Here is a 24873-nt window from a genome sequence, read left to right as displayed (position 1 = left end):
GTACCACTTCCTGGGTTACAGAATACAGATTTTATTGAAAAGATTATGAGTTGAGTTTTGGACATGTTGACTTTGAAGTGACTATAGGATATCCAAGTGGAGATATCCAGCTGGACATTGAATACAATGATATGGAGCTCAGGAGAGATTTCTAAGATAGAGATAAAGGGTAAGAAGTGTTTGGGCTGGATGCAAAGGCTCATGCCTGTAATACCAGTACTTTGGGAAGCTGAGGTGGGAAATCACTTGAGGCCAGGAGTTTGAGACTAGCCTGGGTAACAAAGTGAGACCCCTATCTCTACATAAATTTTTAAAAATTAGCTGCATGTGGTGGTGTGAGCCTGTATGTAGTCTTAGCTACTTGGGAGGCCGAGGTGGGAGGATCATTTGAGCCCAGTTCAAGACTGCAGTGAGCTATGATTGAGCCACTGCACTCCAGTCTAGGTAACAGAGCAAGGCCCTGTCTCTAAAAAAATAAAAAATAAAAATAAAATTAGCTTTTAAAAAAGAAGTGTTGGTATGTCAATAAAATCAAACAGGCTGGGCATAGTGGCTTATGCCTATAATAACAGCACTGTGGGAGGCTGAGGCAGTCAGATCACTTGAGGTCAGGAGTTTGAAACCAGCCTGGTCAACATGGTGAAACCTCATCTCTACTAAAAATACAAAAAAATTAGCCAGGCATGGTGTTGCACACCTGTAATCCCAGCTACTCAGGAGGCTGGGGCACAAGAATCGCTAGAACCCCGGGAGGCAGAGGTTGCCGTGAGCTGAGATCATGCCACTTTACTCCAGTTTGGGCAACAGAATGAGACTCTGTCTGAAAAAAAAAAAAATCAGACAAAATGTCTATCTAGACAAGAGACTATGCCTACTGACACAGCCCTAGGGAGGGACATTTCTGTGATCAGCAAAAGGAGGGAATAGTGGCTATGGGGTAAACAGAATAAACAAACAGGCACTAATAACAAGCTAAGCCAGTGGGTAGGCTCTGAAGCAGAACCTAAGGCTTCCTGGAGCAGTAGTATATCTAAGAAGTAAACTTATTTAAAATGGCAAAGTGTGTGGCTATATTCAGCCAATTGAAAGCAGGTGTATGGAAAGCTAGGCTGACAAATTTGGAGTAAACGTACTCAAAATGTGACTCAGTTAAAGGATACGAGTAATTGAAGGTGGTTATTCTCCATTTGTGGGTTTAGATTAGTTGAGTTCCTAAACGCTTCTCAGTTATAAAATCCTGATCCTATAAGATGGCATTGAAGAATGGGTAAGATTTGGAACTCTACAAACAGCAAGCCCTTCCTCTGGGAACTGCTCTTCCGCCCTTTCAGCCACCACTCCATCCGTATAGTTCTCACAAAAGCTGACATCTCTGCCTACAATTAAGGGTGGGCACCTGATCTAGCTGGACCAATAAGAATCCTCACCCCAGGAATTTTACACTGGAAATGAGAAAGAGAAGACAGCTTTTGTCTGAGTGATGGAAACTGAATATATGTAAAATATGGAACTGACACTAACCATGATTTGCAATCAGGTGTTGAAAAAGGCAGGGCCAGAATGAAGACAGAAACAGGTGAGAGATGGAGAGAAAAAACGATTTGCATTTTCCAAAGTCCTTCAAGACCTGGTCCCAGTCCACGGTTAGCATGTATCACAGCCCCTGAATTCCATGAGATACCCTGATATTCTTCTGATAATATCCTCCTTTGAGGCTTCAGATAGCCCCAGTTGATTTCTAGCCATTTGCAACCTAAAGAGTTCTAACATACTGACTTTGGTCAGAGCCCATATGGGAAGGAGAAACATAAATAGAAGTTGAAGCTATAAGGTAGGACTAGATATAATGAGGATTTTAAGTGCCAGGCTTTGGACTGTAGCTGGAGTAAGTGGCTGTGGGGAGGGACCTGATGGGAAATCCATTAACACAGAATCACTAAAACTTTCATAAAATGTTATGAGATTGAAAAATAAAACATGTTCAAAATCACTGTGGTCCTGGCTTTGGTATTCAGCTTTCAACCCATCGTAAGCAATTTTAACTAATTAATGCTTATTTATTTTTTATTAGAAAGTTGTATCTCCTGCCATGTGTTAACTGTAACTCCTAACACAAGCATCCTGTAAAATGCAATGTATGTTCATGCTATCATTCATGGTAGACCCTGTCATCCCAAATACCTTGCCTCAATCATCAGTTCACTTCCATACCAATCAGAAGGATCACAGCCAAGATTATATTCACTGCAATGAGCCCTTTTAAAGAGACCAATCCTTTTATCTTTATGTTTTATCTTTTATAATCTAAAAGGATTAGTTTCTTTAAAAGGACTCCCATCCATCCAACAGTTCCAGGCTCATAAGTCAGAGACTAGAGTAATTGGTGGAAAGGTGTCTCCTTCTCCAGCTGAGATACTGGTTGGCTTGGCTACCAATCAAGAAGATGCAGATTCCTCTCTGGCTCCAGGTATGGAAAATGTCACTGTTTCTAGGGAGTGCAGCTCAGCTGGTCCTTCTAGGCCATGTTATTGAAACAAGCTGATGCTCCTAAGTTGGCAGACACGCCTGTTGATCCAGGTCTAGAAGATGGTACAGCACCAGATATGGTTCCTACAGTTCCATATCTTGCTGGTGGGAAAATACATAGGTCTAAACCTCTATGAAGGTCCATTTGACAATATCAATAATAAAAACACATATACTCTCGGCTGGGTGTAGTGGCTCACACTTGTAATTCTGGCACTTTGGGAGGCCAAGGCAGGGAGATTGTTTGAGGCCAGGAGTTCAAGACCAGCCTGGTCAACATGGTGAAACCCTGTCTCTACTAAAATACAAAAATGAGCAAGGCATGGTGGCACATGCCTATAATCTCAGCTACTCAGGAGGCTGACGCAGGAGGACCATTTAGCCCAGGAGGCAGAGGTTGCAGTGAGCTGAGATTGTGGCACTGCACTCCAGCCTGGGAGATGGAAACTGTATCTCAAAGAAACAAACAAAATCCCCCAAAAACCAAACAAAAAACTCACACATACTCTAGCACAGAAATTCTAGTTCTAGGAATTTACCCTACATACTAAGGTGTGTGAAACGAAAATGTATAAGACTATTCATTGAAAGTTGTATAAACGAAAGACTGAAAATAACCAAAATCCATCCACAGTGAAGTGTTAGAGTACATTTATACCATGGAATACCATGCAGCTATAAAAAATAAGTAGGCACCTTATATAGTGAAGTGGAATGACATCTATGATATATTGTTTGGTTTTTATTTTTGAGACAGGGCCTCATTCTGTTGCCCAGGCTGGAGTGCAGTGGTATGATCATGGCTCACTGAAGCCTCAACCTCCCAGGCTCAATCCAACTCAGCCTCCAAAGTTGCTGGGACCACAGGTGAGTGCCACCACAATACCCAGCTAATTTTTAACTTTTTTTCTAAAGACAGCTTATCACTATGTTGCCCAGGCTGGTCTCGAACTCCTGGGTTCAGATCTTCTGCTCTAGCCTCCCAAATTGCTGGGATTACAGACATGAGCCACTGCAACCAGCCTATACTGTTATGTAATAAAAGTAACATGCAGATGTGTTTGTATAGGTGGCCATTTCTGCTTCAAAAGACAAAGGAAACTGTGTATTTGTATTCTCTTGGATATAAATTAAAAAGCTGAATGGATGCACAAAAAATTATTAAAAATGGATGCACACAAAAAATTATTAAAAATGGCTGCCTCTGTGCAAAATCAGTGGTTGGAAATGCAGGAAGGAGGCTTTTCACTGTATACAACTGTCTCCACTTTCTGGACTTTATCCCATGTAAAACTTTGCCCCATTAAAAAACACATTTATTCTTTTTTTATAGAGACAGGGTCTCACTCTGTTGCCCACCTGAAGTACAGTGGTGTGATCACAGCTCATTGCAACCTTGAACTCCTGGGCTTAAGTGATCCTTCTGCTTCAGGCTCTTGGGCAGCTTGGACTACAGGTGCATGCTACCAAGCCTTGCTAATTTTTTAAAAACTTTTTTGTAGAGATAGGGTCTTGCTCTGTTGCCTAGGTTGGTCCTGACTTCTGGCAAGTGATCCTCCTTCTTTGACCTCCCAAAGTGCTGGGATTACAGGCACGAGCCATTAAGCCTGGCCAAAAAAAAAAAAAAATTAATTTAAAAAATAGGGGTGGTGATATTTTAACTTATAGTTCCCAATTGCTGGTTTGCAAATCACTGAATACCCATGAAGAATAATTTATTAATCCACCATGAAACCAGAAAAAAAACTATGTTGTCAATTTTTCATAATGCTGAAGTAATTTAACTTGAAGGACCAGATTTTAATCTTAAGTACTTTCTATGGAGGTATTAGTAGTCAGTAGTCAGTAGCTATCAATGTAATGTTTATTTACACAATGGGTAAAATTAAAAGTTGGCATAATTACACCAATTCCTCATATTTCTGTCCTGAAATTTTAAAGCATCCTAAATCACAAACTTAAACTTGGCTTTTGTTCTCATGTCCAATACCTGCTTTTACACATTATTTCGGAAGGTGTTCCTCCTGTGTATTTCATGGTGTCGACTAAGTGATGAGTTATAGCTGAAGGCTTTTCCACATTCATTACATTCATAAGGCTTTTCTCCAGTGTGATGTCTCTGGTGTTTTTTAAAGGATGAATCATGCCTATAGGCTTTTCCACAGCGGTTGCATTCATATGCTTTCACTCCTGTATGAACAGTTTTGTGGTTGCTAAGGTGTATTCTCTGCCTGAAGGCTTTCCCACATTCTTTACATTTGTATGGTCTCTCCCCAGTATGGATTCTCTGGTGATGTGTTAGATACGCTCTATGACTAAAGGTTTTACAACATGCAGTGCATGCATAGGGCTTCTCCCCAGTATGAATTCTTATATGTTCACTAAGATGTCTAATCTGTCTAAAGGTTTTCCCACATTCATTGCAAGTAAAGGGTTTCTCTCCAGAATGAGTCCTCAAATGTTGAATCAAGCTAATGTTCTGGCTGAAAGCTTTCTGACATTTATCACATACATAGGGTTTCTCGCCAGTGTGAGTTCTATGATGCTGATTAAGTGATGAGCGATGTCTGAAGGCTTTCCCACATTCCTCACATTCAAAAGGTTTCTCACCAGTATGGATTCTCTGGTGTGTACTGAGGGATGCACTTTGACTAAAGGCCCTTCCGCATTCTTTACATCTGAAAGGTTTCTCGCCAGTATGAATTCTCATATGTTCAGTAAGGTGAATTGGTTGTTTGAAGATTTTTTCACATATATTACATTCATAGGTTTTTGTTCTTATGTAACCTGTTGGATGATTAATCAAATCTAATTTGTACTTGTTCCGCTTTGTAGGTGTATCACACTTATGGTGCCTCTGTTCAATAATAACATTTGAACTCACTATGATATTTTCCCCAAATTTGTTAGTTTCTTGGCCTCTCTTCTTATGGGTCAAGATGGCTTGTCTCACATCTCTCACGCAAGTTTCCTGGTGCCTTTCTAAGACATCATCATATGTGGAGACTTTTCTCAATGTGGAATAAATTATATCATCTCTCATGAACCTTTCCATCATAATGCCATGATATAACTTTTCCTGTGAAATGGTATTCTTTGCAGTTGACTCAGTGGTTTCTGTGTTACTCTTCAAGTCTGAAAGAAATGAAAAAAATGCAAATAATATTCTTTAAGCTTTGAAAAACTAATTAATATAGTGGTTATGGAACAGAGATTTAGACAACAATATGGTAAGTGCATAAGCTTTTTACTATATTTAAATATAGTTACGCTGCTTGGAGAAGCAATGGGAAAGGAAATTTTGAGTCTTTTAGTCTAGCTCTTTCTAATAATGCTAAGTAATAAAATTTCAGAGCTATGTCTTAAGAATATAAGTGTTTATTTATTTATTTATTTTGAGGTGGACTCTCACTCTATTGCCCAGGCCGGAGTGTAGTGGCATGATCTCAGCTTACTGCATCCTCCACCTCCCAAATTCAAGCAATTCTCTTGCCTCAGCCTTCCGATTAGCTGGGATTACAGGCATGTGCCACTACATTCAGCTAATTTTTGTATTTTTAGTAGAGACAGGGTTTCACCATGTTGATAAGGCTGGTCTCGAACTCCTGACCTCAAGTGATCTGCCAGCCTCGGCCTCCCAAACTGTTGGGATACAGGCATGAGCCACCGTGCCCAGCCTTTTTTTTCCTTCTTCTTTTTTTTAAGATGGAGTCTCACTCTGTTGCCCAGGCTAGAGTGCAGTGGCATGATCTCAGCTCACTGAAACCTCCATCTCCTGGGTTCAAGGAATTCTCCTGCCTCAGCCTCCCGAGTTGCTGAGATTATAGGTGCATACCACCACACCCATCTAATTTTCTGTATTTTTAGTAGAGATGGGGTTTCACCATGTTGGCCAGGATGGTGTCAATCTCCTGACCTCGTGATCTGCCCACCTCAGCCTCCCAAAGTGCTGGGATTACAGGTGTGAGCCACCACGCCTGGCCAGAATATAAATATTTTTAATTGACAACTACCTTTGGAAAACAATCTCAGAAAGACAAAAAGATGTTTCCCTCCCCACTCTGGTAGCAGCAGGAGATATTAGTTCAAAAAATACAGTTTGAACTAAGAATATACACAAGGACATTATGCTGTCTTTTATTGAAATGTGTGTGTGCGTGTATTTCTCTTTCTATAGTTATTAATATGTCCATGGAAGTATTACTTATACAAAGGAGACTTGTAAGAAACCCAGACTGCTATGCTATTACTGCTGCTAGTTTCTAGGAAAATATCCTTCAACCTTTAAGATTTTTACTTGATAAATTTGTTGCAACATTACTAATATTTCAACTGACAGGTCTGTATGTATTCCTGAAACGTATAATTTCTTCTAAGATATTTTAGCCAACACAGATGGATCATTAGTAATTCAAAATGTCAAATTCTAAATGAAGACAGGCAATAATAACATCTAATAATATCTATGCTCTGCAGTTCTCTGATTCTGGTCTTGAATAGGGGAGGAGGAAGAAAAGATAATGGGGGCAAAGAAAAGCCATTTATGCATCCCTCCCTTAAATTCAGTATCCAAGCATCAGGGTGTCTCAAGCTAGAGGGGAAGAAAAGAGGATTTAACTCTGAATGAAGTTGGGAGCTATTATTATTGCACTGAATTAAACAGGCATTTTACTAAAGTCAAGAGTGTTCTTGTTATTTAAAAAGACTGGATCATCCAAGAAACTCTTCAAGATTTCATCTTCAAAAAACATCTAGAGGCAGGGAAAGAACATTCATGGTAGTTTAAATTATTATTTTCATTATTAAAAGTTGAAGAAGAGAAAACCCAGGAAAATATACAAACAATCATTGGAATTAATAATAGAGTAAAACAAGGTGGCTGCATAAAAGGTCAATATTCAAAATCAATTTTGTTATTTCACACCAGCAACATAATTTTTTTTTTTTTTTTTGAGACAGAGTTTTACTCTTGTTGCCCACGCTGGAGTGCAATGGTGTGATCTTGGCTCACTGCAAACTCTGCCTCCCGGGTTCAAGTGATTCTCCTGCCTCAGCCTCCCAAGTAGCTGGGATTACAGGCATGTGCCACCACAACCAGGTAAACTCCCGAGTAGCTGGGATTACAGGTGCATGCCACCATGTCCAGCTAATTTTTGTATTTTTAGTAAAGATGGGGTTTTGCCATGCTGGTCAGCCTGGTCTCAAACTCCTGACCTCAGGTGATCTGCCTGCCTTGGCATCCCAAAGTGCTAGGATTACAGGCATGAGTACTGTGCCCAGCCAGCAACATAATTTTTAAAAACATACCTGTTCATGACTAATGGTAGGGGAAAAGAAAAGGGAAAAAACTACCATCTACAACAGCAACAAAATACAAGATTTTCAGAAGGAATCTAACAAAAACTGTGCAATAGGTACAAGAGAAAATCCTGAAATGTTACTTAAAAAATTAGGAAGTATCAATAAATGGAGAGCTATATCATATTCCTGGATGGCAGGATTCAATAATATAACAATGTTAACTCTCCCCAAAATTGATCAAGAAATTCAATTCTATTTCAATCAAAATCCCAGCAGAATATTTTTGTGTGTAATTTGATGCCTTGATTATATAAATCAAATAGAACAACAGAGCCAAGAATAACCAGAACAATTTTAAAGAACAAGATGAGTGAACTACCTCTACCACATATGAAGTCTCATTATGAAATACAGTAATTAAGACAGACTAGCATTAGAGTAAGGACAGAAAAACAAAATAATAAAACAACATAAAGAGAGAAACATGATAGAAAAAAGAATATGCAAAACAGAAATAGACCCAAACATATAAAGAAACATGACAGGTAACAGAGCAGCATTAACTATTCCTGGACTGATTATCCATGTGGAAAAAGTTAAACAGATTTCTACCTCATACATACAAGTTTATTTATATAAAATAAATTCCAGAATTAAACCTAAATATGAAAAGCAAAACTTTGAAAATATAGGAATACATAGAAATATATATGATAAGATGGAAAATAGCAGGGCACAGCAGCATGCACCTGCAGTCCCACCTACTAAGGAGGCTGAGGCAGAAGAGTCACTTGAGCCCAAGAGTTGGAGACCAGCTTGGGCAACACAGCAAGATCCAGTCTCTAAAAACAATTTTTTTAAAAAGTTTACAAAAAAGGAGAATAAGGCATAAAAGCATTTCTTAAACAAAAAGCACAAATCATAAAGAAAAAACCTAATAAATTCAGTAACATTAAATTTAGAAACTCGCATCTATCAAAAGACACTAATTTTAAAAGTAAAAGATGGTCCACTGACCTAGAGTAACACATAAAGCTATCAAGGATTATTATCTAGAATGAATACACACACACAGTTTTTTTCCTACAAATCAGAAAAAAGACAATGGAAAAATTGAACAAGAAAAATAAGAAAAAAGATAATACAAAAATTGGCAAGGAATATAAACTGGTAATTTACAGAAGAGGGATCCTGGATGGATGGTCAATGAACATGAGAAATATATTTCCTTTCACTGGTAATCAGGAAAATGAAAGAAACAATATACCATAACCCAGTGAATTTACAAAAATCTTAAGGTTTGACAATAACAAGTGTTGACAAACATGCTGGAAACTCTCAAACCCTGTTAATGGGAGAATAAATTGTTTAACTGTTTTGAAGAGTAAATTGGTATTACCTAATAAAATGAAACTGCCCATATTCTACAACCCAACAATTTTGCTTCTACTATCTTAGCAAAACACTTGCATTATGTATACAAGAAGTTATGCACAAAAAAATTTGCTGCAGCATCTTTGTAACACCAAAATTTGGAAACAATGTAAATGTCTATAAACAGGAAAATGAATAAATAAATTGTGGTTTATTAATTCAATGGAAATGAATGAACAAGAAGAACATAGAGGAATATCACTAGTGTTGAATGAGCAAAGCAAAAGAAGTATATATACCATTTAAAGAAAAAGAACATGCAAAACAATGCTATATATTGTTTAGTATGTATATACTAATACATACAGACTGCTTTTATATTATATATGTAATAAAAGCATGAAGACATGGGAATGATAATATTTCAACACAGAGTGGTTATTTCAAAAGGTATAAGGGGGACATTGGGGCTTCAACTCTGTTTCATTTCTTAATCTAGGTGGAAGCTACATAGAAATGTGTTTAAATGTTTTCTATGCCTTTCTGAATGTCTAAAACATTTCACAATAAAAAGCAAAGTTGGAGGAGGTTGTTAGAGACCACTAGATTTGTTGTGAAGGAATCCTTTGGTAATTTCTCTTACAGGAGTTTCCATGAAATAGCTGTTACAAAATATTAAGATATATAAGTTAAAAAGAGAATGATAATCAAAGCTGGAATTGTAAAATGAACACTGGCAAAAAGTAAAAATGGAGTGCAGGAAAATTAAAGATTTGTAGAACGCAATGAGAGTCCTGAAAAGAGACTGGATTTTGTGAAAATACTATATACATCTGACTACTTGGAGAAAGCTTTAAATTGCAGCCCTTAGGATACTGGAGAAAGGGAAAATCAAGCTCAATCTTAATGAGGACAAGACTGCTCTTCCCTCCGACTCCAGAGGGACTTTTGCAACGGCTCAGTAAAGGAAAGGGGTAAGGAAGGGACGGGTGATTATTAGTTTAGTGCAGGCTCTGTCCAGTGGTCTGAGCCCTCCCCACAGCGAGGCTTTGAGCACTCTGACCTACTCATTAAAAGGTATCATCTGCCTTGGTGATATGGTTTGAGTATTTTCCCCCTCCAAATCTCATGCTGAGATGTGATCCCCAACGTTGAAGGTAGGGCCTCAAGGGAAGTGTTGGGTCATGGGGGTGGATCACTCATGAATGAGTGTTCTCCCCATGGTAATGAGTGAGTTCTTGCTCTGAGTGTACGTGAGATCTGGTTGTTTAAAGAGGCTGGCACCTACTCCTTCACTCTCAAGCTCCAGCTCCCACCATGTGACATACTGGTTCCCACTTCATCTTTCGCCATGATTGGAAGCTTCCTGAGGCCCTCACCAGGAGCAGATGCCAGTGCCATGCTTCCTGTACAGCCTGCAGAACTATTAGCCTGTTAAACTTCTTTTATTTATAAATTACAGAGTCTCAGGTATTCCTCTATAGCAACACAAAAACAGACTAACACACTTGGTCTCACCTGAACTGGTATCTCCTGGGCCTTCTTTCTCTGTCATCCAGGGCTCTTCTCCTTTCTCTAGCTGGGATATCACAATAGGTTTGGAAAGTTGATATCCTGCTTACATAGTTTAAAAAAAGAGTGTGAATGTTTATGCTGATGTCTAAGAACCATCCCTAGAATTTTATTCTAGTCTTCTAGTATTCAGGGTCTCTGCAAGTAGAAAGGGGTGTTTCTTTCCTTCTTTTTTTTTTTTTCTTGAGACAGAGGCTTGCTCTGTCACCCAGGCTGGGGTGCAATGGCTTGATTTTGGCTCACTGCAACCTCTGCCTCCCAGGTTCAAGTGATTCTCTTGCCTCAGCCTCCTGAGTAGCTGGGACTACAGGCACATGCCACCACACCTGGCTAATTTTTTCATTTTTAGGAAAGATGGGGTTTCACCATGTTGGTCAGCCTGATCCTGAACTCCTGACCCTGTGATCTACCCACCTTGGCCTCCCAAAGTGCTGGGATTACAGGCATGAGCCACCACGCCCAGCCAGGGGTGGGTCTTTCTATTCCAGCTCTGTGTAGTAAAGTTGTTCCCCAAGGAAGGCAAATCGGATATGCCCTCACTTGGTTTTAAAAGGGAATAAGACATCTTTAATACAGAACCCAAAATCAAGTCTCAAGGAATCCATACATAAACAATGTAAAATAATGACTCTCCTGTAATGGATGGGTTTCTGGATGCATGGATAGCCAAGTCTTACCCACTGACACCAAGTTGCTGTAGTTCTCCAGCATCACCTCTCGGTACAGATTCTGGTTGGCAGGAGTCAGCTGCCCCCATTCTTCCTGGGTGAGATCAATAGATATGTCCTTGAAAGTCAACAATTCCTAGAACATCAAACACATTCTTTTTTAGCCAGAGACCACTTCTGTTAAGTTCCAAGGAGTTCTGACCCTATTCTAAGTTCTAAGAGATTCTAAACTTACTTTTATCAGGAGCCTTCTCTGGATCTGTTTGGAGATCCTCTTATCTCCAAATCTAATCAACAAAACTATCTGGAACTGTAGTATGTCTGGGTTTCTAATCTGGAGATTACTATAAATAATGTAACATACAGAAAGACAGATGGTGATACATGCCTTAGAAAAAAATTAAGCAGGTTAAGAGGCATAGGGAGAACCACAGTGAGGGTAGAATAATCTTTTATGTAAAGTGGTTGGGGAAGGCTCTCTAAAAGGGTGATACTTGATAGTCTGTTTTTGTGTTGCTATAAAAAATACAACAAACATAGAGACAGAGACATAAATTCAGTAAAGGAGAGAACCACGTGGAAATCTGAGAGAAGAAAATCCAAAAAGCAGGTGCAAAGGACCTAAGGTGAGAGCATCCTTGGCTTGAGGAATAGGAAGGTGAACAGCATGGCTAGAGGTAACCTGGCTAATGAGAGAGTGGAAAAAGATGAAATCAGAGAGGTGGTGATGAGGAACAGGGTGAGATGGGGATAGAGGTTCCCCCACCACCTCGGGCACTTACTCTCACAGAGACCTAGCATTCTTGCTGAGCTTGAATTCTATGGCACTACTGGAGTTTAATGCAAAAATGGACAAAACTGTCTGGAACTGTAGTCTACTCCCTTCCTAAACTCAAATGATAAAAAGATGAAAAGCCCTCGGCAGTGGTGGCATGGGCTAATTAGAAGTATACTCAATCAAATTAAAGCTGCAAGACTGCCAGAGCTCAGCCACAGCTCTAGGAGGAGCCCCACACTTTTAACCACCAGAGAGACGAAAGGGCTTGAAATGGAACAAATCAAAACAAACTATACATGTATGTGTGTATTTATACATGAACTCCTGCCTTGACCCCTCAAAGCGTTGGGATTACAGGCATTAGACACTGTGCCCGGCTGAGAGGTCATGTTTTACTGTGATATGCAATTTACTGGAGAGATGAAGTGCTAATGCAGAGATGCTTAGCATCACACTGCATTTAAGTAGATATTTGAAACACCTGAGCTCACTACAATGGTCACAGGAGACAGTCAAATAAATTATCACAGTAATACAATATGTGTACTACAGTTTATTTTATGCAGTAGTGATTTAATACTGCATCTTTACATTAGTTTATATTTCTCTCAACTTTGAATGGCACCATGAGTGGTCTGTACACATCAGCTTTGACAATTTTTAACTTTCTATAATAGATATGTAATATCTATTATGGTAGTAAATGATAAAATAGACTAGTATCTACATATATTTTATGTATTGATAACATACCTAACTTTCTCTTAATTTTTTTGATATTCCTAGGCTACGCGGTTCACCTGCAAGTTTTTCACACTGTCACAAATGTTTCCATATATTTATTGAAAAAAATCCATAAAGAAGTGGAACCTGTACAGTTCAAACCTGCATTCCTCAAGAATCAACTGTAAATGAAAATTCTACAAGTGAAAAATACAGTATCTACAAAATTCATTGGATGGGTTTAAAGCAGATTAGACCATGATGAAGACAAGATCAGTGAAACTTGAGATGGATCAATAAATATTCAAATTAGAGTACCAAGAGAAAAAAAATCTGTGGGATAATATCAAGTGGTCAAATAAACATGTAATTAGAATCTGAGGGCTAGGTGGGGTGGCTCATGCCTATAATCCCAGTACTTTAGAAAGCCAAGGCAGGAGGACTGCTTGAGCTCAGGAGTTGAGACGAGCCTAGGCAATATTGGAAGACCCTATTTCTGAAAAAAACAAAAAAACAAAAATTAGCCAGGTGTGGTGGCGCATACCTGTAGCCCCAGCTACTCAGGAGCTCAGGAGGCTGAGACAGGAGGATCGCTTAAGCCTGAGAGGTAGAGGCTGCAGTGAGCTATGATCTCTCCACCGCACTCCAGTCTGGGTGACAGTGCAACACCTGGTTAAAAAAAAAGACAGGAAGAAGAAAGGAACGGAGAGAAGGAGGAAGGGAGGGAGAGAAGGAAAGGAGAAAGGAAGGCAGGGAAAAAAGGGAGGGAAGAAGGGAGAAAGGGAGGAGGGGAGAAAGGGAGTGAGGGAGGGAGACAGGGAGGGATGGAGGGAAGAAGGAAGGAAGGAGAGAGAGAAAGCAAAAGGAAGGAAGGAAGGAAGGAAGGAAGAAGGGAGGGAGGGAGGGAAGATGGATCTCAGAAGAGAGAATAGGTAGAAAAAAATTTGAAAAATAATGAATGAAGATTTTCCAAACTGATGGGAAAAAAAAATCAACCCATAGATCCAAGAAGCTCAGCAAACTCCAAAAAGGATAAACTCAAAGAAAATCACAGCAAGGCACAGTGGCTCGTGTCTGTCATCCCAGCACTTTGGGAGGCCATGGTGGCAGACCACTTGAGGTCAAGAGTTCGAGACCAGCCTGGCCAACATGGTGAAAACCCATCTCTACTAAAAACACATACAAAAAAATTAGCTGGATGTGGTAGTGCACAGCTATAATCCTAGCTATTTGAGAGGCTGACATGGGAGGATCACTTGAACCTGGGAGGTGGAGGTTGCAGTGAGCCAAGATCACCTCAAAAAAAAAAGAAAAAAAAAAACCACATATACACATCAGATAAAAGTTGATATAAAACAGATACATCACATAAAAAGAATAACAGCTGCCTTCTCATCCAGACAATACAACTAAAAGATCATGGAACTGGTTTTTTTTTGTTGTTTTTTTTTTTTGAGATGGAGTCTCTTTTGCTGTGTAGCCCAGGCTGGAGTGCAGCACCGTGATCTCGGTTCACTGCAGCCTCCGCCTCCTGGGTCCTGGTTCAAACAATTCTCCTACCTCAGCTTCCCAAATAGCTGGGATTACATGAGCCACCAATGCCCAGCTAATTTTTGTATTTTTTAGTAGATATGGGGTTTCACCATGTTGGCCAGTCTGGTCTTGAACTTCTGACCTCGTGATCCACCTGCCTCAGCCTCCCAAAGTGCTAGGATTACAGGCATGAGCCACCGTGCCCTGCTGATAATGGAACTTTTTTTTTTTTTTTGGGACGGTGTCTCGCTCTTATTACTGGGCTGGAGTGCCATGGCGTGATCTCGGCTTACCACAAACTCCACCTCCTGGGTTCAAGTGAGTCTCCTGCCTCAGCCTCCCGAGTAGCTGGGATTACAAGTGCCTGCCACCACGTCCAGCTAATTTTTTTGTATTTTTAGTAGAGATGAGGTTTCACTATGTTGGTCAGGCTAGTTACCAGCTCCTGACCTCAGGCAATCCACCCACCTCGGCTCCCAAAGTGCTGGGATTACAGGCGTGAGCCACCGCGCCCTGCCGATAATGGAACATTTTTTAAGTGCTTAAAGAAAAAGCAGTCAACCTAGAATTATTTATCCAATAAAAGATTCTCAAATAGTAAGATAATATAAAGAAATATTTAGATCAAGAAAAGTTGTGAGAATTTGTCACCGGAACACCCACGTTGCAAGAAATGCTAAACAAAGTTCTTTAAACTGAAGGGAAATGATGTCAGATAGAGAAACCTGGAATGAAAGGAAACAAGAGTACCTAACTGGATAAATATGTAGGCAAATATGAAAGACATGTTTTTTTCATTTTCCTAATTTTTTATAGGACAGTTTACTATTAAAAGCAAAATTAACAATGTGCTGTTGTGTTTTTACACGTAAAACAAAATGTATATTGACAATAACAGAGTGGGAAGGAGTATATGAAAATCTAAGTCTTTCATATTATATGTGAAGTGTATAATATTAATTCAAAGTAACTGTGGAATGTTTCTTTTGTAACATGTGTAATGTTAAATACAAAAAGTTTTTTTGAGACAAGAGTTGCCCAGGCTGGAGAGCAGTGGTGCAGTCGTGGCTGACTTTTACCTCTGCCTCCTGGATTTAGGCAATTCTCTTGCCTCAGCCTCCTGGGTAGCTGGGACTACAGGTACACACCACCACACTCGGCTAATTTTTTTTTTATTTTTAGTAGAGATAGGGTTTCACAGTGTTAGCCAGGGTGGTCTCGATATCCTGACCTTGTGATCTGCCTGCCTTGGCCTCCCAAAGTGCTGGGATTACAGGGGTGAGCCACTGTGCCTGGCCTCATTAAATACAATTTTTCACACTCCACAGTTACTCTGAATTAATATTACATGGCTTCACATATAATATGATTGTTTTTAGTGGTTGTTAGAGCAACCACTAAAAAAAAAAAAATCAAAGAAATGGCCAGGCTCAATAGCTCATGCCTATAATCTCAGCACTTTGGGAGGCTGAGGTGGGTGGATCACCTGAAGTCAGGAGTTCAAGACCAGCCTGGCCACCATGGCAAAACCCCATCTCTACTAAAAATACAAAAATTAGCTGGGTATGGTGGTGGGAGCCTGTAATCCCAGCTACTCGGGAGGCTGAGGCAGAAGAAACGCTTGAACCTGGGAGGCAGAGGTTGCAGTGAGCTGAGATCATGCCATTGCACTCCAGCCTGGGCAACAAGAGTGAAACTCTGTCTCAAAAAAAAAAAAAAAAAAAAAAAAATTGAAGAACTGTAGCTTGTAAGTCATTAGAGGACACAAAATAGAATACTGGAAAAATGATTCAATCCAAAAGAAGGCAGAAAAAGGCCAGCCACAGTGGCTCATGCCTGAAATCCTAGCATTTTCGGAGGTTCAGGTGAGCAGGTCACTTGAGGTCAGGAGTTTGAGACCAGCCTGGCCAACATGGTGAAACTCCATCTATATTAAAAATACAAAATTAGCCAGGCATAGTGGAGGGCCCTTTTAATCCCAGATACTTGGGAGGCTGAGGTAGAATTGCTTGAACGTGGGAGGCAGAGGTTACAGTAAGCTGAGATCGCATCACTGCACTCCAGCCTTGGTGACAGAGTGAGACTCTGTCTTTAAAAAATAAAAACAAACAAACAAAAAAAGAAGGCAGGAAAAGAGAAACAAACAAAGCCTAGATAGGACAAATAGCAAACAAAAACAAAAATATAATCCCATCCCATCCCATCCCACTCCATCCCATCCCATCCATCTTTGAGATGGAGTTTCGTTCTTACTGCCCAGGTTGGAGTACAGTGGTGCACTTGCTGCAACTTCCACCTCCCTGCAACCACTGCCTCCCAGGTTCAATCAAATCTCCTGCCTCAGCCTCTGGAATAGCTGGGATTACAGGCATCCACTATCACGCCTGGAAAATTATTTGTATTTTTAGTAGAGATGGGGCTTCACCATGTTGGTCAGGGTGGTCTCAAACTCTTGACCTCAGGTGATCCATCCACCTCAGCCTCCCAGAGTGCTGGGATTACAGGCATGGGCTACCACACCAGACCCATACTGATTACTTTAACTGTAAATGGACTCAATAGGCAAGATTCAGCTACATTTAAGAAGGTCACAATTTAACTATAATGACACAGATAGGTTTAAAGTAAAAAGATGAAAAAAGCAATACCATAAGAACAATAATTAAAAGAACTTTAGAGGCATATATTCTATCACACTAGGACTTCTGGAAAAGAAGTATTACTAGAGAAAAAGAGGGACATTTCATAATGATAAGAGGGCCAACAATTCTAAGTGTTTATACGTGTGATGACAGAACTTCAAAATAAAGCAGAATTGACAGAACTGAAGAGAGATACAGTCAAAATCACAATAACTAGAAACTTTAACACTCCTCTCTCAGTAATTGATATAACCAGTAGACAAAAACTCATTAAGGATACAGAAGATTTGAACAACATAATCAACCAATTTAACCTAATTAACACTTACGGAACACTATGCCTAACAACTATAGAACCTATATTCTTTCTAAAAACAGACATCTCATACACTCTCCATGGGGTGAGGAGTGGAATACTGATTTAAAAGGGGCATGGAAAACTTTCTGAGATGGTAGAAATGTTCTCTATCTTGATTTGATTACATGTTATATGTATCAAAATCAGGCGATATACAATTTCCTTTTTTATTTATTTATTTATTTTTTTGAGACTGAGTCTCACTCTGTGGCTCAGGCCATAGACCAGTGGTGCAATCATAGCTCACTGCAACCTCAAACTCCTGGACTCAAGCAATTCTCCTCCCTAAGCCTCCCAAGTAGTTAGGACTACAGGAAAATGCCACCATACTCTGCTAATTAAAAAATGACAAAAAGATAGGGTCTCAACTATCTTGCCAACTGGTCACAAACTCTTGAGCTCAAGCAATCCTCCTGCCTCAGCCTCCCAAAGTGCTGAGATTACAGACATGAGCCACTGCACCCAGCCCAAACTATACACTTTCTTAGTGTATTTTCCCGTATTTAAATTGTACCTTAATTAAAAAAAAAAATTAATCCTTTCCCAATGCTAAGAAGCCCATCAGTTTATGATAAATGTAGGAAGTGAAAAATTCCAGATAAGCAGAATGTAGCAATAACTTTTTAGACTATTATCGTTACTTCTTCCATATTACTATAAATAAAGCTGCAACATATTTCAATCTTGGATGGCAGGTATTAGCATCTGAACTTCTTACTTGAGGGAAATGAGACTGTAAAAAGCTCAAGTAATTGCCCCAGATGACTGAGCAAGTAAAGACAAATGTTGTACCATCTAATTTCAGAACTCCAGTTCATTTCACTTAAAACTCTTCTGTCCTCCAATAAGATCTCTTCTTTAAGTCTTTCTCTCACATTTATTCTACAGTGTTTCCTCCATTTCATCTATGTTTCCAGCAAGCAGTACAGACTATCCCATTTCCGACACCCTGTTGTAGCTGCTCCCAGTGGCTGCTCTTGCTTTGCTGCCCAGCCTGTCTGATGTGTGCACTGTGTGGCCTATTTCTTCTCTACTCACTTTTCCTTTGGTTCTGGTTTGACCTCTGTTCTCAATATTACACTAAGGGTTACCTGTTGAAGTTCACAGTAATACGTGAGAAAGTCAGAACCGTCTTACACATTTTGATTTTGAGTATTTTATTGAGATTTCTCTTAGATCTCAAGTGGTATCAGTTGGTTTTTATGGCTAGAATTGTATCACTCATTTCACTTTCTTTATAGAAAGCAGCAGCATAATACTAGATTCAGATGTTAGTGAGAAACAAGAGTGACATGGAGGGAGACCCCTATGAGTAGGGAAGTTGCCACCACTGAAGCCTAATTTTCTGTAAAAGAGCAACATGCATTGAGCTACCTAGGTTGAATTTGTTAGTCTTAATACCCTACCTCACCACCACTCTCACCTCTACAAAACAGACAGGTTATATACCCTAAAAAAACAAGAAGCAATGTCAAGAAAATGAGATGAATCACTACTTACCTGGGATTCTGCTGTCGGGAGTCCAGGGTTCACTTCATCCTCTAAACTTTCTTCCTGGGTCTCATCAACATCCTGTGATTGCAGAGCTGGGGAAGGAAAACAGCCATGAGGTTTGCATCTTCCCAAATCACCCAAACAGAGAAACTGCCTGCAGACCCACTCAGTGTGGCTCCTCCCTGAAAACGTTCACAAAAAGGAACATTGAGAATGACTCAAGAGCAACCTGAAGCCCCTTTAATGAGGAGGACCTGCTGCAAGTTGCTGTGGGGATTAATGTCTCCCAATGATCAAAAACCATGTATGAGAGAACAAAGTATTTAAATGGAGAATTATTTAAATCCTACTCCCCCGTCCAAAAAACTCTACCAATGGTCAATACTGGTCCAAAAGCACAGCTCTAACAGACCACTCCTTTGTCCAAAAATCCTCAAAGGTTCCCCGCTGACAGAAAAATCCAAACACTTCACCATGGACTTCAAGGCACTCTACAATCTGCCCAAAGCATATTTTCTCGACAATGGGTACCTCTAAAGTACCATCCTTTATACATGGGACATATCCACTCACCACATTCTTAACTCTCAGTCAGACTAAAGACCCCTCATTTTCTTCAAGGCATCCTCTTTTGCATCCTTTCCCCAAATCTACACAGAAAACCTAAGACATTCTTCAAGGTCCAAATCAATGCTATCCATTCTGTGAAAATTTCTTAAGTACATTCAACCAGAACAAAGTTTCCTGTCTCTTGTGTTCCAAAATAACTCTTCTTAGGCTACTTTCTATTATTTTGATTGAGGGGTATGCCCCTCTCCATCTACTTGTAATCAAAATTAGAGATAATTATTCATTTTTCCATCTGTTAAGTTGCTCAGCCAAAGTACCTGCCTGACACAGCTAGAACAATAAATACTGGCTGAATGTAAAAAATTAAGAGTATGAATTAAAACGCCACATGAGACACATACTTCCTCCATCTTTCTATTTACTCCTAACCAGACCACTAAATAAGGTGTGATCTTTAGGCATCTCTCCCACAGTTCAATATAACATGGGAGTAATCTGGCATGTCATTCCTGCCTCTCAGTAGATGAAAAGAAAAAACTGATACTTGTAATACATACTGGTTTGGGGCTAAAATGACTGAAATTTGTGCAGGAAAACCCTTAAGGACTTAAGGAGGGCAGAAATCTTAGACCCCTGTCTGTGAATCACATTCCCACATTCAGACACCGCTGGCAGAGAACACCTTGTATTCTGTCTTCCTGTCACATGTAGTATTTGAAGATGGGAGGTCGGCCACAGTGGTTCACGCCTGTAATCCTAGCACTTTGGGAGGCCAAGGTGAGTTGATCACGAGGTCAGGAGTTCGAGACCAGCCTGGGCAAGATGGTGAAACCCATCTCTACTAAAAATACAAAAATTAGCCGGGTGCAGTGGCAGGCACCTGTAATCCCAGCTACTCAGGAAGCTGAGGAAGGAGAATCACTTGAACCTGGTGGGGCAGAGGCTGCAGTGAGCCAAGATCATGTCACTGCATTCCAGCCTGGGTGACAGAGTGAGATTCTGTCTCAAAAAAAAAAAAAAAAAAAAAAAAGGAAGATGGGAGATGAGAGCAGCTGAAAGCACATGTCACAAGGAGCCCATGTTAGAGCCCATTAGTTTCCCTCACAGCTGTCCCCTTCCCAAAAACCACAAGAATGAACCCCCAAAGACCTTCTCTCCCTCTTTCTACTGCAATGAAGTGGGTACCCATCTTTTCACACACAAATAAGAACCCCTTCTTACCCCTCCATCAGTCTATTCTCACCTTCTCCTTCAAACATTTTAGTCACATCCTCCCACAGGGGCACCCCCTCTGTGGCCTTCTTTGGATGTTGCAACTTCACCCAGGTGCTGGCCTCAGTAGGCAGAGTGATCAGGAGCCGCTGCAGCATGACAATGCCTGCCTGACTGGACTTGTCCCCTTCCAGTGAGGAAACTGCCAGAAGCTCTGATGAGAGGCTTTACAGTTGTAGGGTGCTCCTCAGATTCCAATCGCCTGCCCTCCAGACTTCGGTGTGTCCCTGCAGCACCAGGACCTAGAGTTTCCTAGAGGTTGATGTGACTGTAACAACACTAGGAAACAAACTGTCCTTTAAATCAAGCACTTTCTTTGGGAGGCAGCCAGTTAGTTAGGTTTGAGTTCACGTCTCCATACTTTTTAGAGGAGCAAAAGGGAAGAGAAGAGGGATCCAGAAGCACCTGTCTCCAGAGCTCCAGAAACTGCAGAAATATATTTAAAACTGCAAAATACCCAAAGCAAAAATATGTTATCCATGTAGGAATAAATATAATACATGTTCTTGGATGTGGCTCTATCTCGAGTTCCACACACACATACACAAACATGCAAAGATGTACAAACATGCACAGACCCTGCCTCATCTTCCCTGCTTATAAGCTGCATGCATCTTCTGCTTGGATACCGACAGGATTTAAGAGGCCAGGCTTTGAAATCATACAGTCTGGCTTAGAACCCTGACACTTACACTTAAAATCTCTAAGACGCTTCAGCTCTCTGAGCTTCAGTTTCTTAATCTATAAAACGGAGATAATAATTGTATTCCATAGAGTTGTAATATTGGTTGAGACAATGCTAGGCAAACAGTAAACCCGTTATAAATCTGTTATCATATTGCTGAATCACAGCATTAGTTTTAAAAGTTATTTTTAGAAACAGTTAAATCTGAATTTAAAGCTCAAAATATCGCAAGGGACAGAATAATGACATAGCTGCATTTTGGCATGAGAGACCACTGACAGCCGCATCACCGCCCACACAGATGCCCAGCAGCTGGCAAGCAAGCTCCTTTGAACCACACTAGGAAGACGCATCTTGGATTCAGATATGTTAAAATTGGGGAAAAGGGTATGTCTTCAAATGGTGTAAATATAGTATAATGAGTACTATTCAAGAATGGTAACAGGCAAATTTGGAAACAACTCAAATCCATCATCTCAACCAACCCCTAGAATCGGAGCAAGTGCTTTCACAGTGACCAGGTCCAGAGTAAACGGCACCCCAAGAACAGTCCGAGCTACGTGGGAAGGGAGCTGGCCCAACTTTTTGAAGTTTGTTGGAGAAAGATGAGTATGTGACTTACGGGCGTGTGTGTGTGTGTGTGTGTGTGTGTGTGTGTGTGTGTGACTATATGCAGAGACAGGAGCTGCGTGTGTTCTGGAAATTGGAGCTTGTGAAAAAATGTCCCACTCCTGAATACATAAAAAGTCTTGTTGCCAAAGTGCAGGAATTTTCGAATCTTACTTGGGAAACAGTTGATGGCTGAGAAGCTTTACATCAAAGACGCCCCACCCTCACAGTGCTCCCAGACACGCCACCCTCGGACTTAAAAGACTGCACACACACTCCTACTCACCACATCGGCCTTGGACGCAGGTAGGACCCGAGATGGGGGTGTGGGAGCGCTCGCTCTCGAGTGTCTCTTTAGAGACGGACTGAGTGGTAACAGATATTGTTCTCTCCTAGCGTTTTACAGACAGACCACATCTCCACTCAACGCAGTCATTCTCCAAAAAGCGTTCAGCGTTGAGTTCGGCTTCCTTCGGAAGCCCGGAGGACCCTCGGCCTCCGAACTGGACGAGGTTCTGCTCCAAATTCCCATCAGGGGCCCGCCCAAGCGGGTGGGCTTTGCCAGCCGCACCCCCAGGAGCGAGGCTTTGAGGGCCGGAATGGGAGGGGAGTCCCGAGCCGGCGTCCTGCAGACCCGGGCGAGGATACACCTCCCAGGCGGCCGCTTTGCCGCGGGGCTGGCGGCTGCAGCCAAGCCCACCCAGCCCGGCCTCTTAGGCCGCAGCCGGGCGTCTCGCCTGGCCTCTGCCCTCCAGCCGCGCCCTCCTGGCCGCTGGCACCGCCGGCCGCTCTCGCCCCAGGCCTGGCGACCCCAGGGCCCACCCCACGCGATCCCGCTGCAGCCGCTGCCACAACCCGCGCGTCTTCCGGCGGGTTCTGAGCCCCGGCCGCCGGCTCCGCCCACGGGGGGCGGCCACGGAGCCCGCCCTCTCCCGGGAAGCAGCGCGCGCACGCGAACCCGGAAGCTGGAAGCCGCCCGAGCGCGCCCCCAAGGTTTCCCCCACCGCCGACCCCGAACTGTGGGTAGTGGCACTTAGCCACATCGCCCCACATTTCCTCACAAAGGTCCCTGGCAGACCTCCTTCAGCCTTTCCAGTGAAGCGCCTTCTCTGTCATTCATTCATTCATTCAGTCACCTATTCTGAGCATGTAAGATCTACCGCACGTTCTTATAGGTCCTAAGTATACAGCAGTTAACAAAACGCAGTTCCTGGTTTCTTGGAACTTAATTACAGTGAAATTAATTAATGAATAGAAAAATAAACAGATAATACCCCAGGCAATGGTGAGGACTATGAAGAAAAGGAAAGCAGGGTGTGAAGATGGTGGGCTAGGATATTTGTATTAACCTACTGTAGAGAACAACAATAAGATTTAAAAATAAAATTCTAGAATACGTGTGTGTATGTGTGTGTGTGTAATTATTTTTGAGACAGACTCTTACTCTGTCGCCCAGGCAGGAGTGTAGTGGCACGATCTCGGCTCAATGCAACCTCCACCTTCCGGGTTCAAGCAATTCTCCCTGCCTTGGCCTCCCGAGTAGCTGGGATTACAGGCACCTGCCACCTCGCCTCGCTACTTTTTGTATTTTTAGTGGGGATAAAGTAGAAGACCTGCCTTACGATAACTGGGATCCCAAAGGGCCAGGGCCTCAGGGTGAGGACAAACTGGAAAACTGAAAATGGATCAGCTTTAAAGGAATTTACAGGCTGGATCAAATTGCCTGTCTCAGACATGATCTTGGTTTAAGGCTGTGTCTGACTATGGTGTCACCAGGTGCATGGCAAAAGCAAACATGAATCATTTTTGGAGGAAAGCCTTATAATTGTAGGGCCCCAATTTTTCCTACGCATAAGTTTTCATAGACAATGTCAAATACCAAATTAAAGATTACCAGGTACACAAAGAAACTAGACTCTCAGTGAGAACCAGCAGAAGCACAAATGTTGGAAATAAACCTGCAGAAACAACTGCTTTTGGAATTATTTGATGCAAACTATACAATATTTTCTTGGTCAGGACACAGTGGCTCATGCCTATAATCCCAGCACTTTGGAAGGCCAAGGCAGGTGGATCACTTGAACTCAGGAGTTCAAAACCAGCCTGGGCAACATAGCAAAACCTTGTCTCTACAAAATATCAAAAATTAGCCAGGGATGGTGGTACAGGCCTAAAGTCCCAGTTCCTCAAGAGGCAGAGGTGGGAGGATCACTTGAGCCCAGTAGGTTGATGCTGCAGTGAGCCATGATCATACCATTGCACTTCAGCCTGGGTGACGGCGCAAGACCCTGGCTTAAAATATGTATGTATTTTCTTGCTTACTTATTAGAGTTTTTAGGGGAAAAAGTAAAATAATATTTTCTTTGCTCAAAGAAATAAAAAAGATAACTTGGACAATTTTGGCAGGTATCTAAAAACTATGCAAAGCAATAGAGATTGACTTCCATAACTGAGAAATACAGTAACTAAATTAAGAACTCAGTTAATGGCAGATTAGGCTGCTGAATGGAGACTAAATTGAAAAGAAGGTAGGTCATAAGAAATTATCTAGAATAAAGCATTGAGAAACAAAAAATGTACTCTGCAGAAGACAGAGTAAGAAAGGTAGAGAATACAGTAAGAGGACTGAACTAAGTTTAACAGGAGATAAAGCTGGGGCAGACAGTATTTGAAGAGATAAGGGCTGAATATTTTTAGTACCCATGAAAGCAACCAGATCACAGATATAAGACGTCATATAACTCTCTTGTGGGATAAATAAAAGAAAC

General features: G+C 41.2%; 1 protein-coding gene across 2 annotated transcripts; it reads right to left on the bottom strand.

The window, feature by feature from the left end:
* Positions 1-4368: 4368 nt before the first annotated feature.
* Positions 4369-23011, bottom strand: ZFP69 (ZFP69 zinc finger protein). Of its 2 annotated transcripts, none has more exons than XM_010347541.3 (6): positions 22392-23011; positions 20783-21257; positions 18976-19061; positions 11451-11577; positions 10720-10818; positions 4369-5661 (listed from the first exon to the last, which is right to left on the bottom strand). In XM_010347541.3, the coding sequence occupies exons 2-6, from the start codon at positions 20907-20909 to the stop codon at positions 4523-4525; spliced, it is 1578 nt and encodes a 525-aa protein (XP_010345843.1). In that variant the 5' UTR covers positions 20910-21257; positions 22392-23011; the 3' UTR covers positions 4369-4522. The 2 variants fall into 2 exon arrangements, with proteins under 2 accessions (XP_010345843.1, XP_010345844.1); XM_010347542.3 differs by having other exon boundaries at positions 10720-10815; positions 22392-23010.
* Positions 23012-24873: the final 1862 nt, after the last annotated feature.

This window comes from Saimiri boliviensis, chromosome 11 (genome assembly GCF_048565385.1).
Source record: "Saimiri boliviensis isolate mSaiBol1 chromosome 11, mSaiBol1.pri, whole genome shotgun sequence".
Classification (NCBI taxonomy): domain Eukaryota; kingdom Metazoa; phylum Chordata; class Mammalia; order Primates; family Cebidae; genus Saimiri; species Saimiri boliviensis.
This window is presented reverse-complemented; position numbering and strand designations above follow the sequence as displayed.

Bases quoted from the DNA above. Each gene is read 5' to 3' on its own strand.
- ZFP69 (XM_010347541.3), bottom strand. From the start codon at position 20,909: ATGCTGCAGCGGCTCCTGATCACTCTGCCTACTGAGGCCAGCACCTGG. The intron at 19,062-20,782 runs GTGAGAATAGAC...TTCCTTCCCCAG, and splicing joins TAAAATGTTTGAAGGAGAAG to CTCTGCAATCACAGGATGTT. The intron at 5,662-10,719 runs GTGAGACCAAGT...CATTTCTTTCAG, and splicing joins CCCAGGAGATACCAGTTCAG to ACTTGAAGAGTAACACAGAA.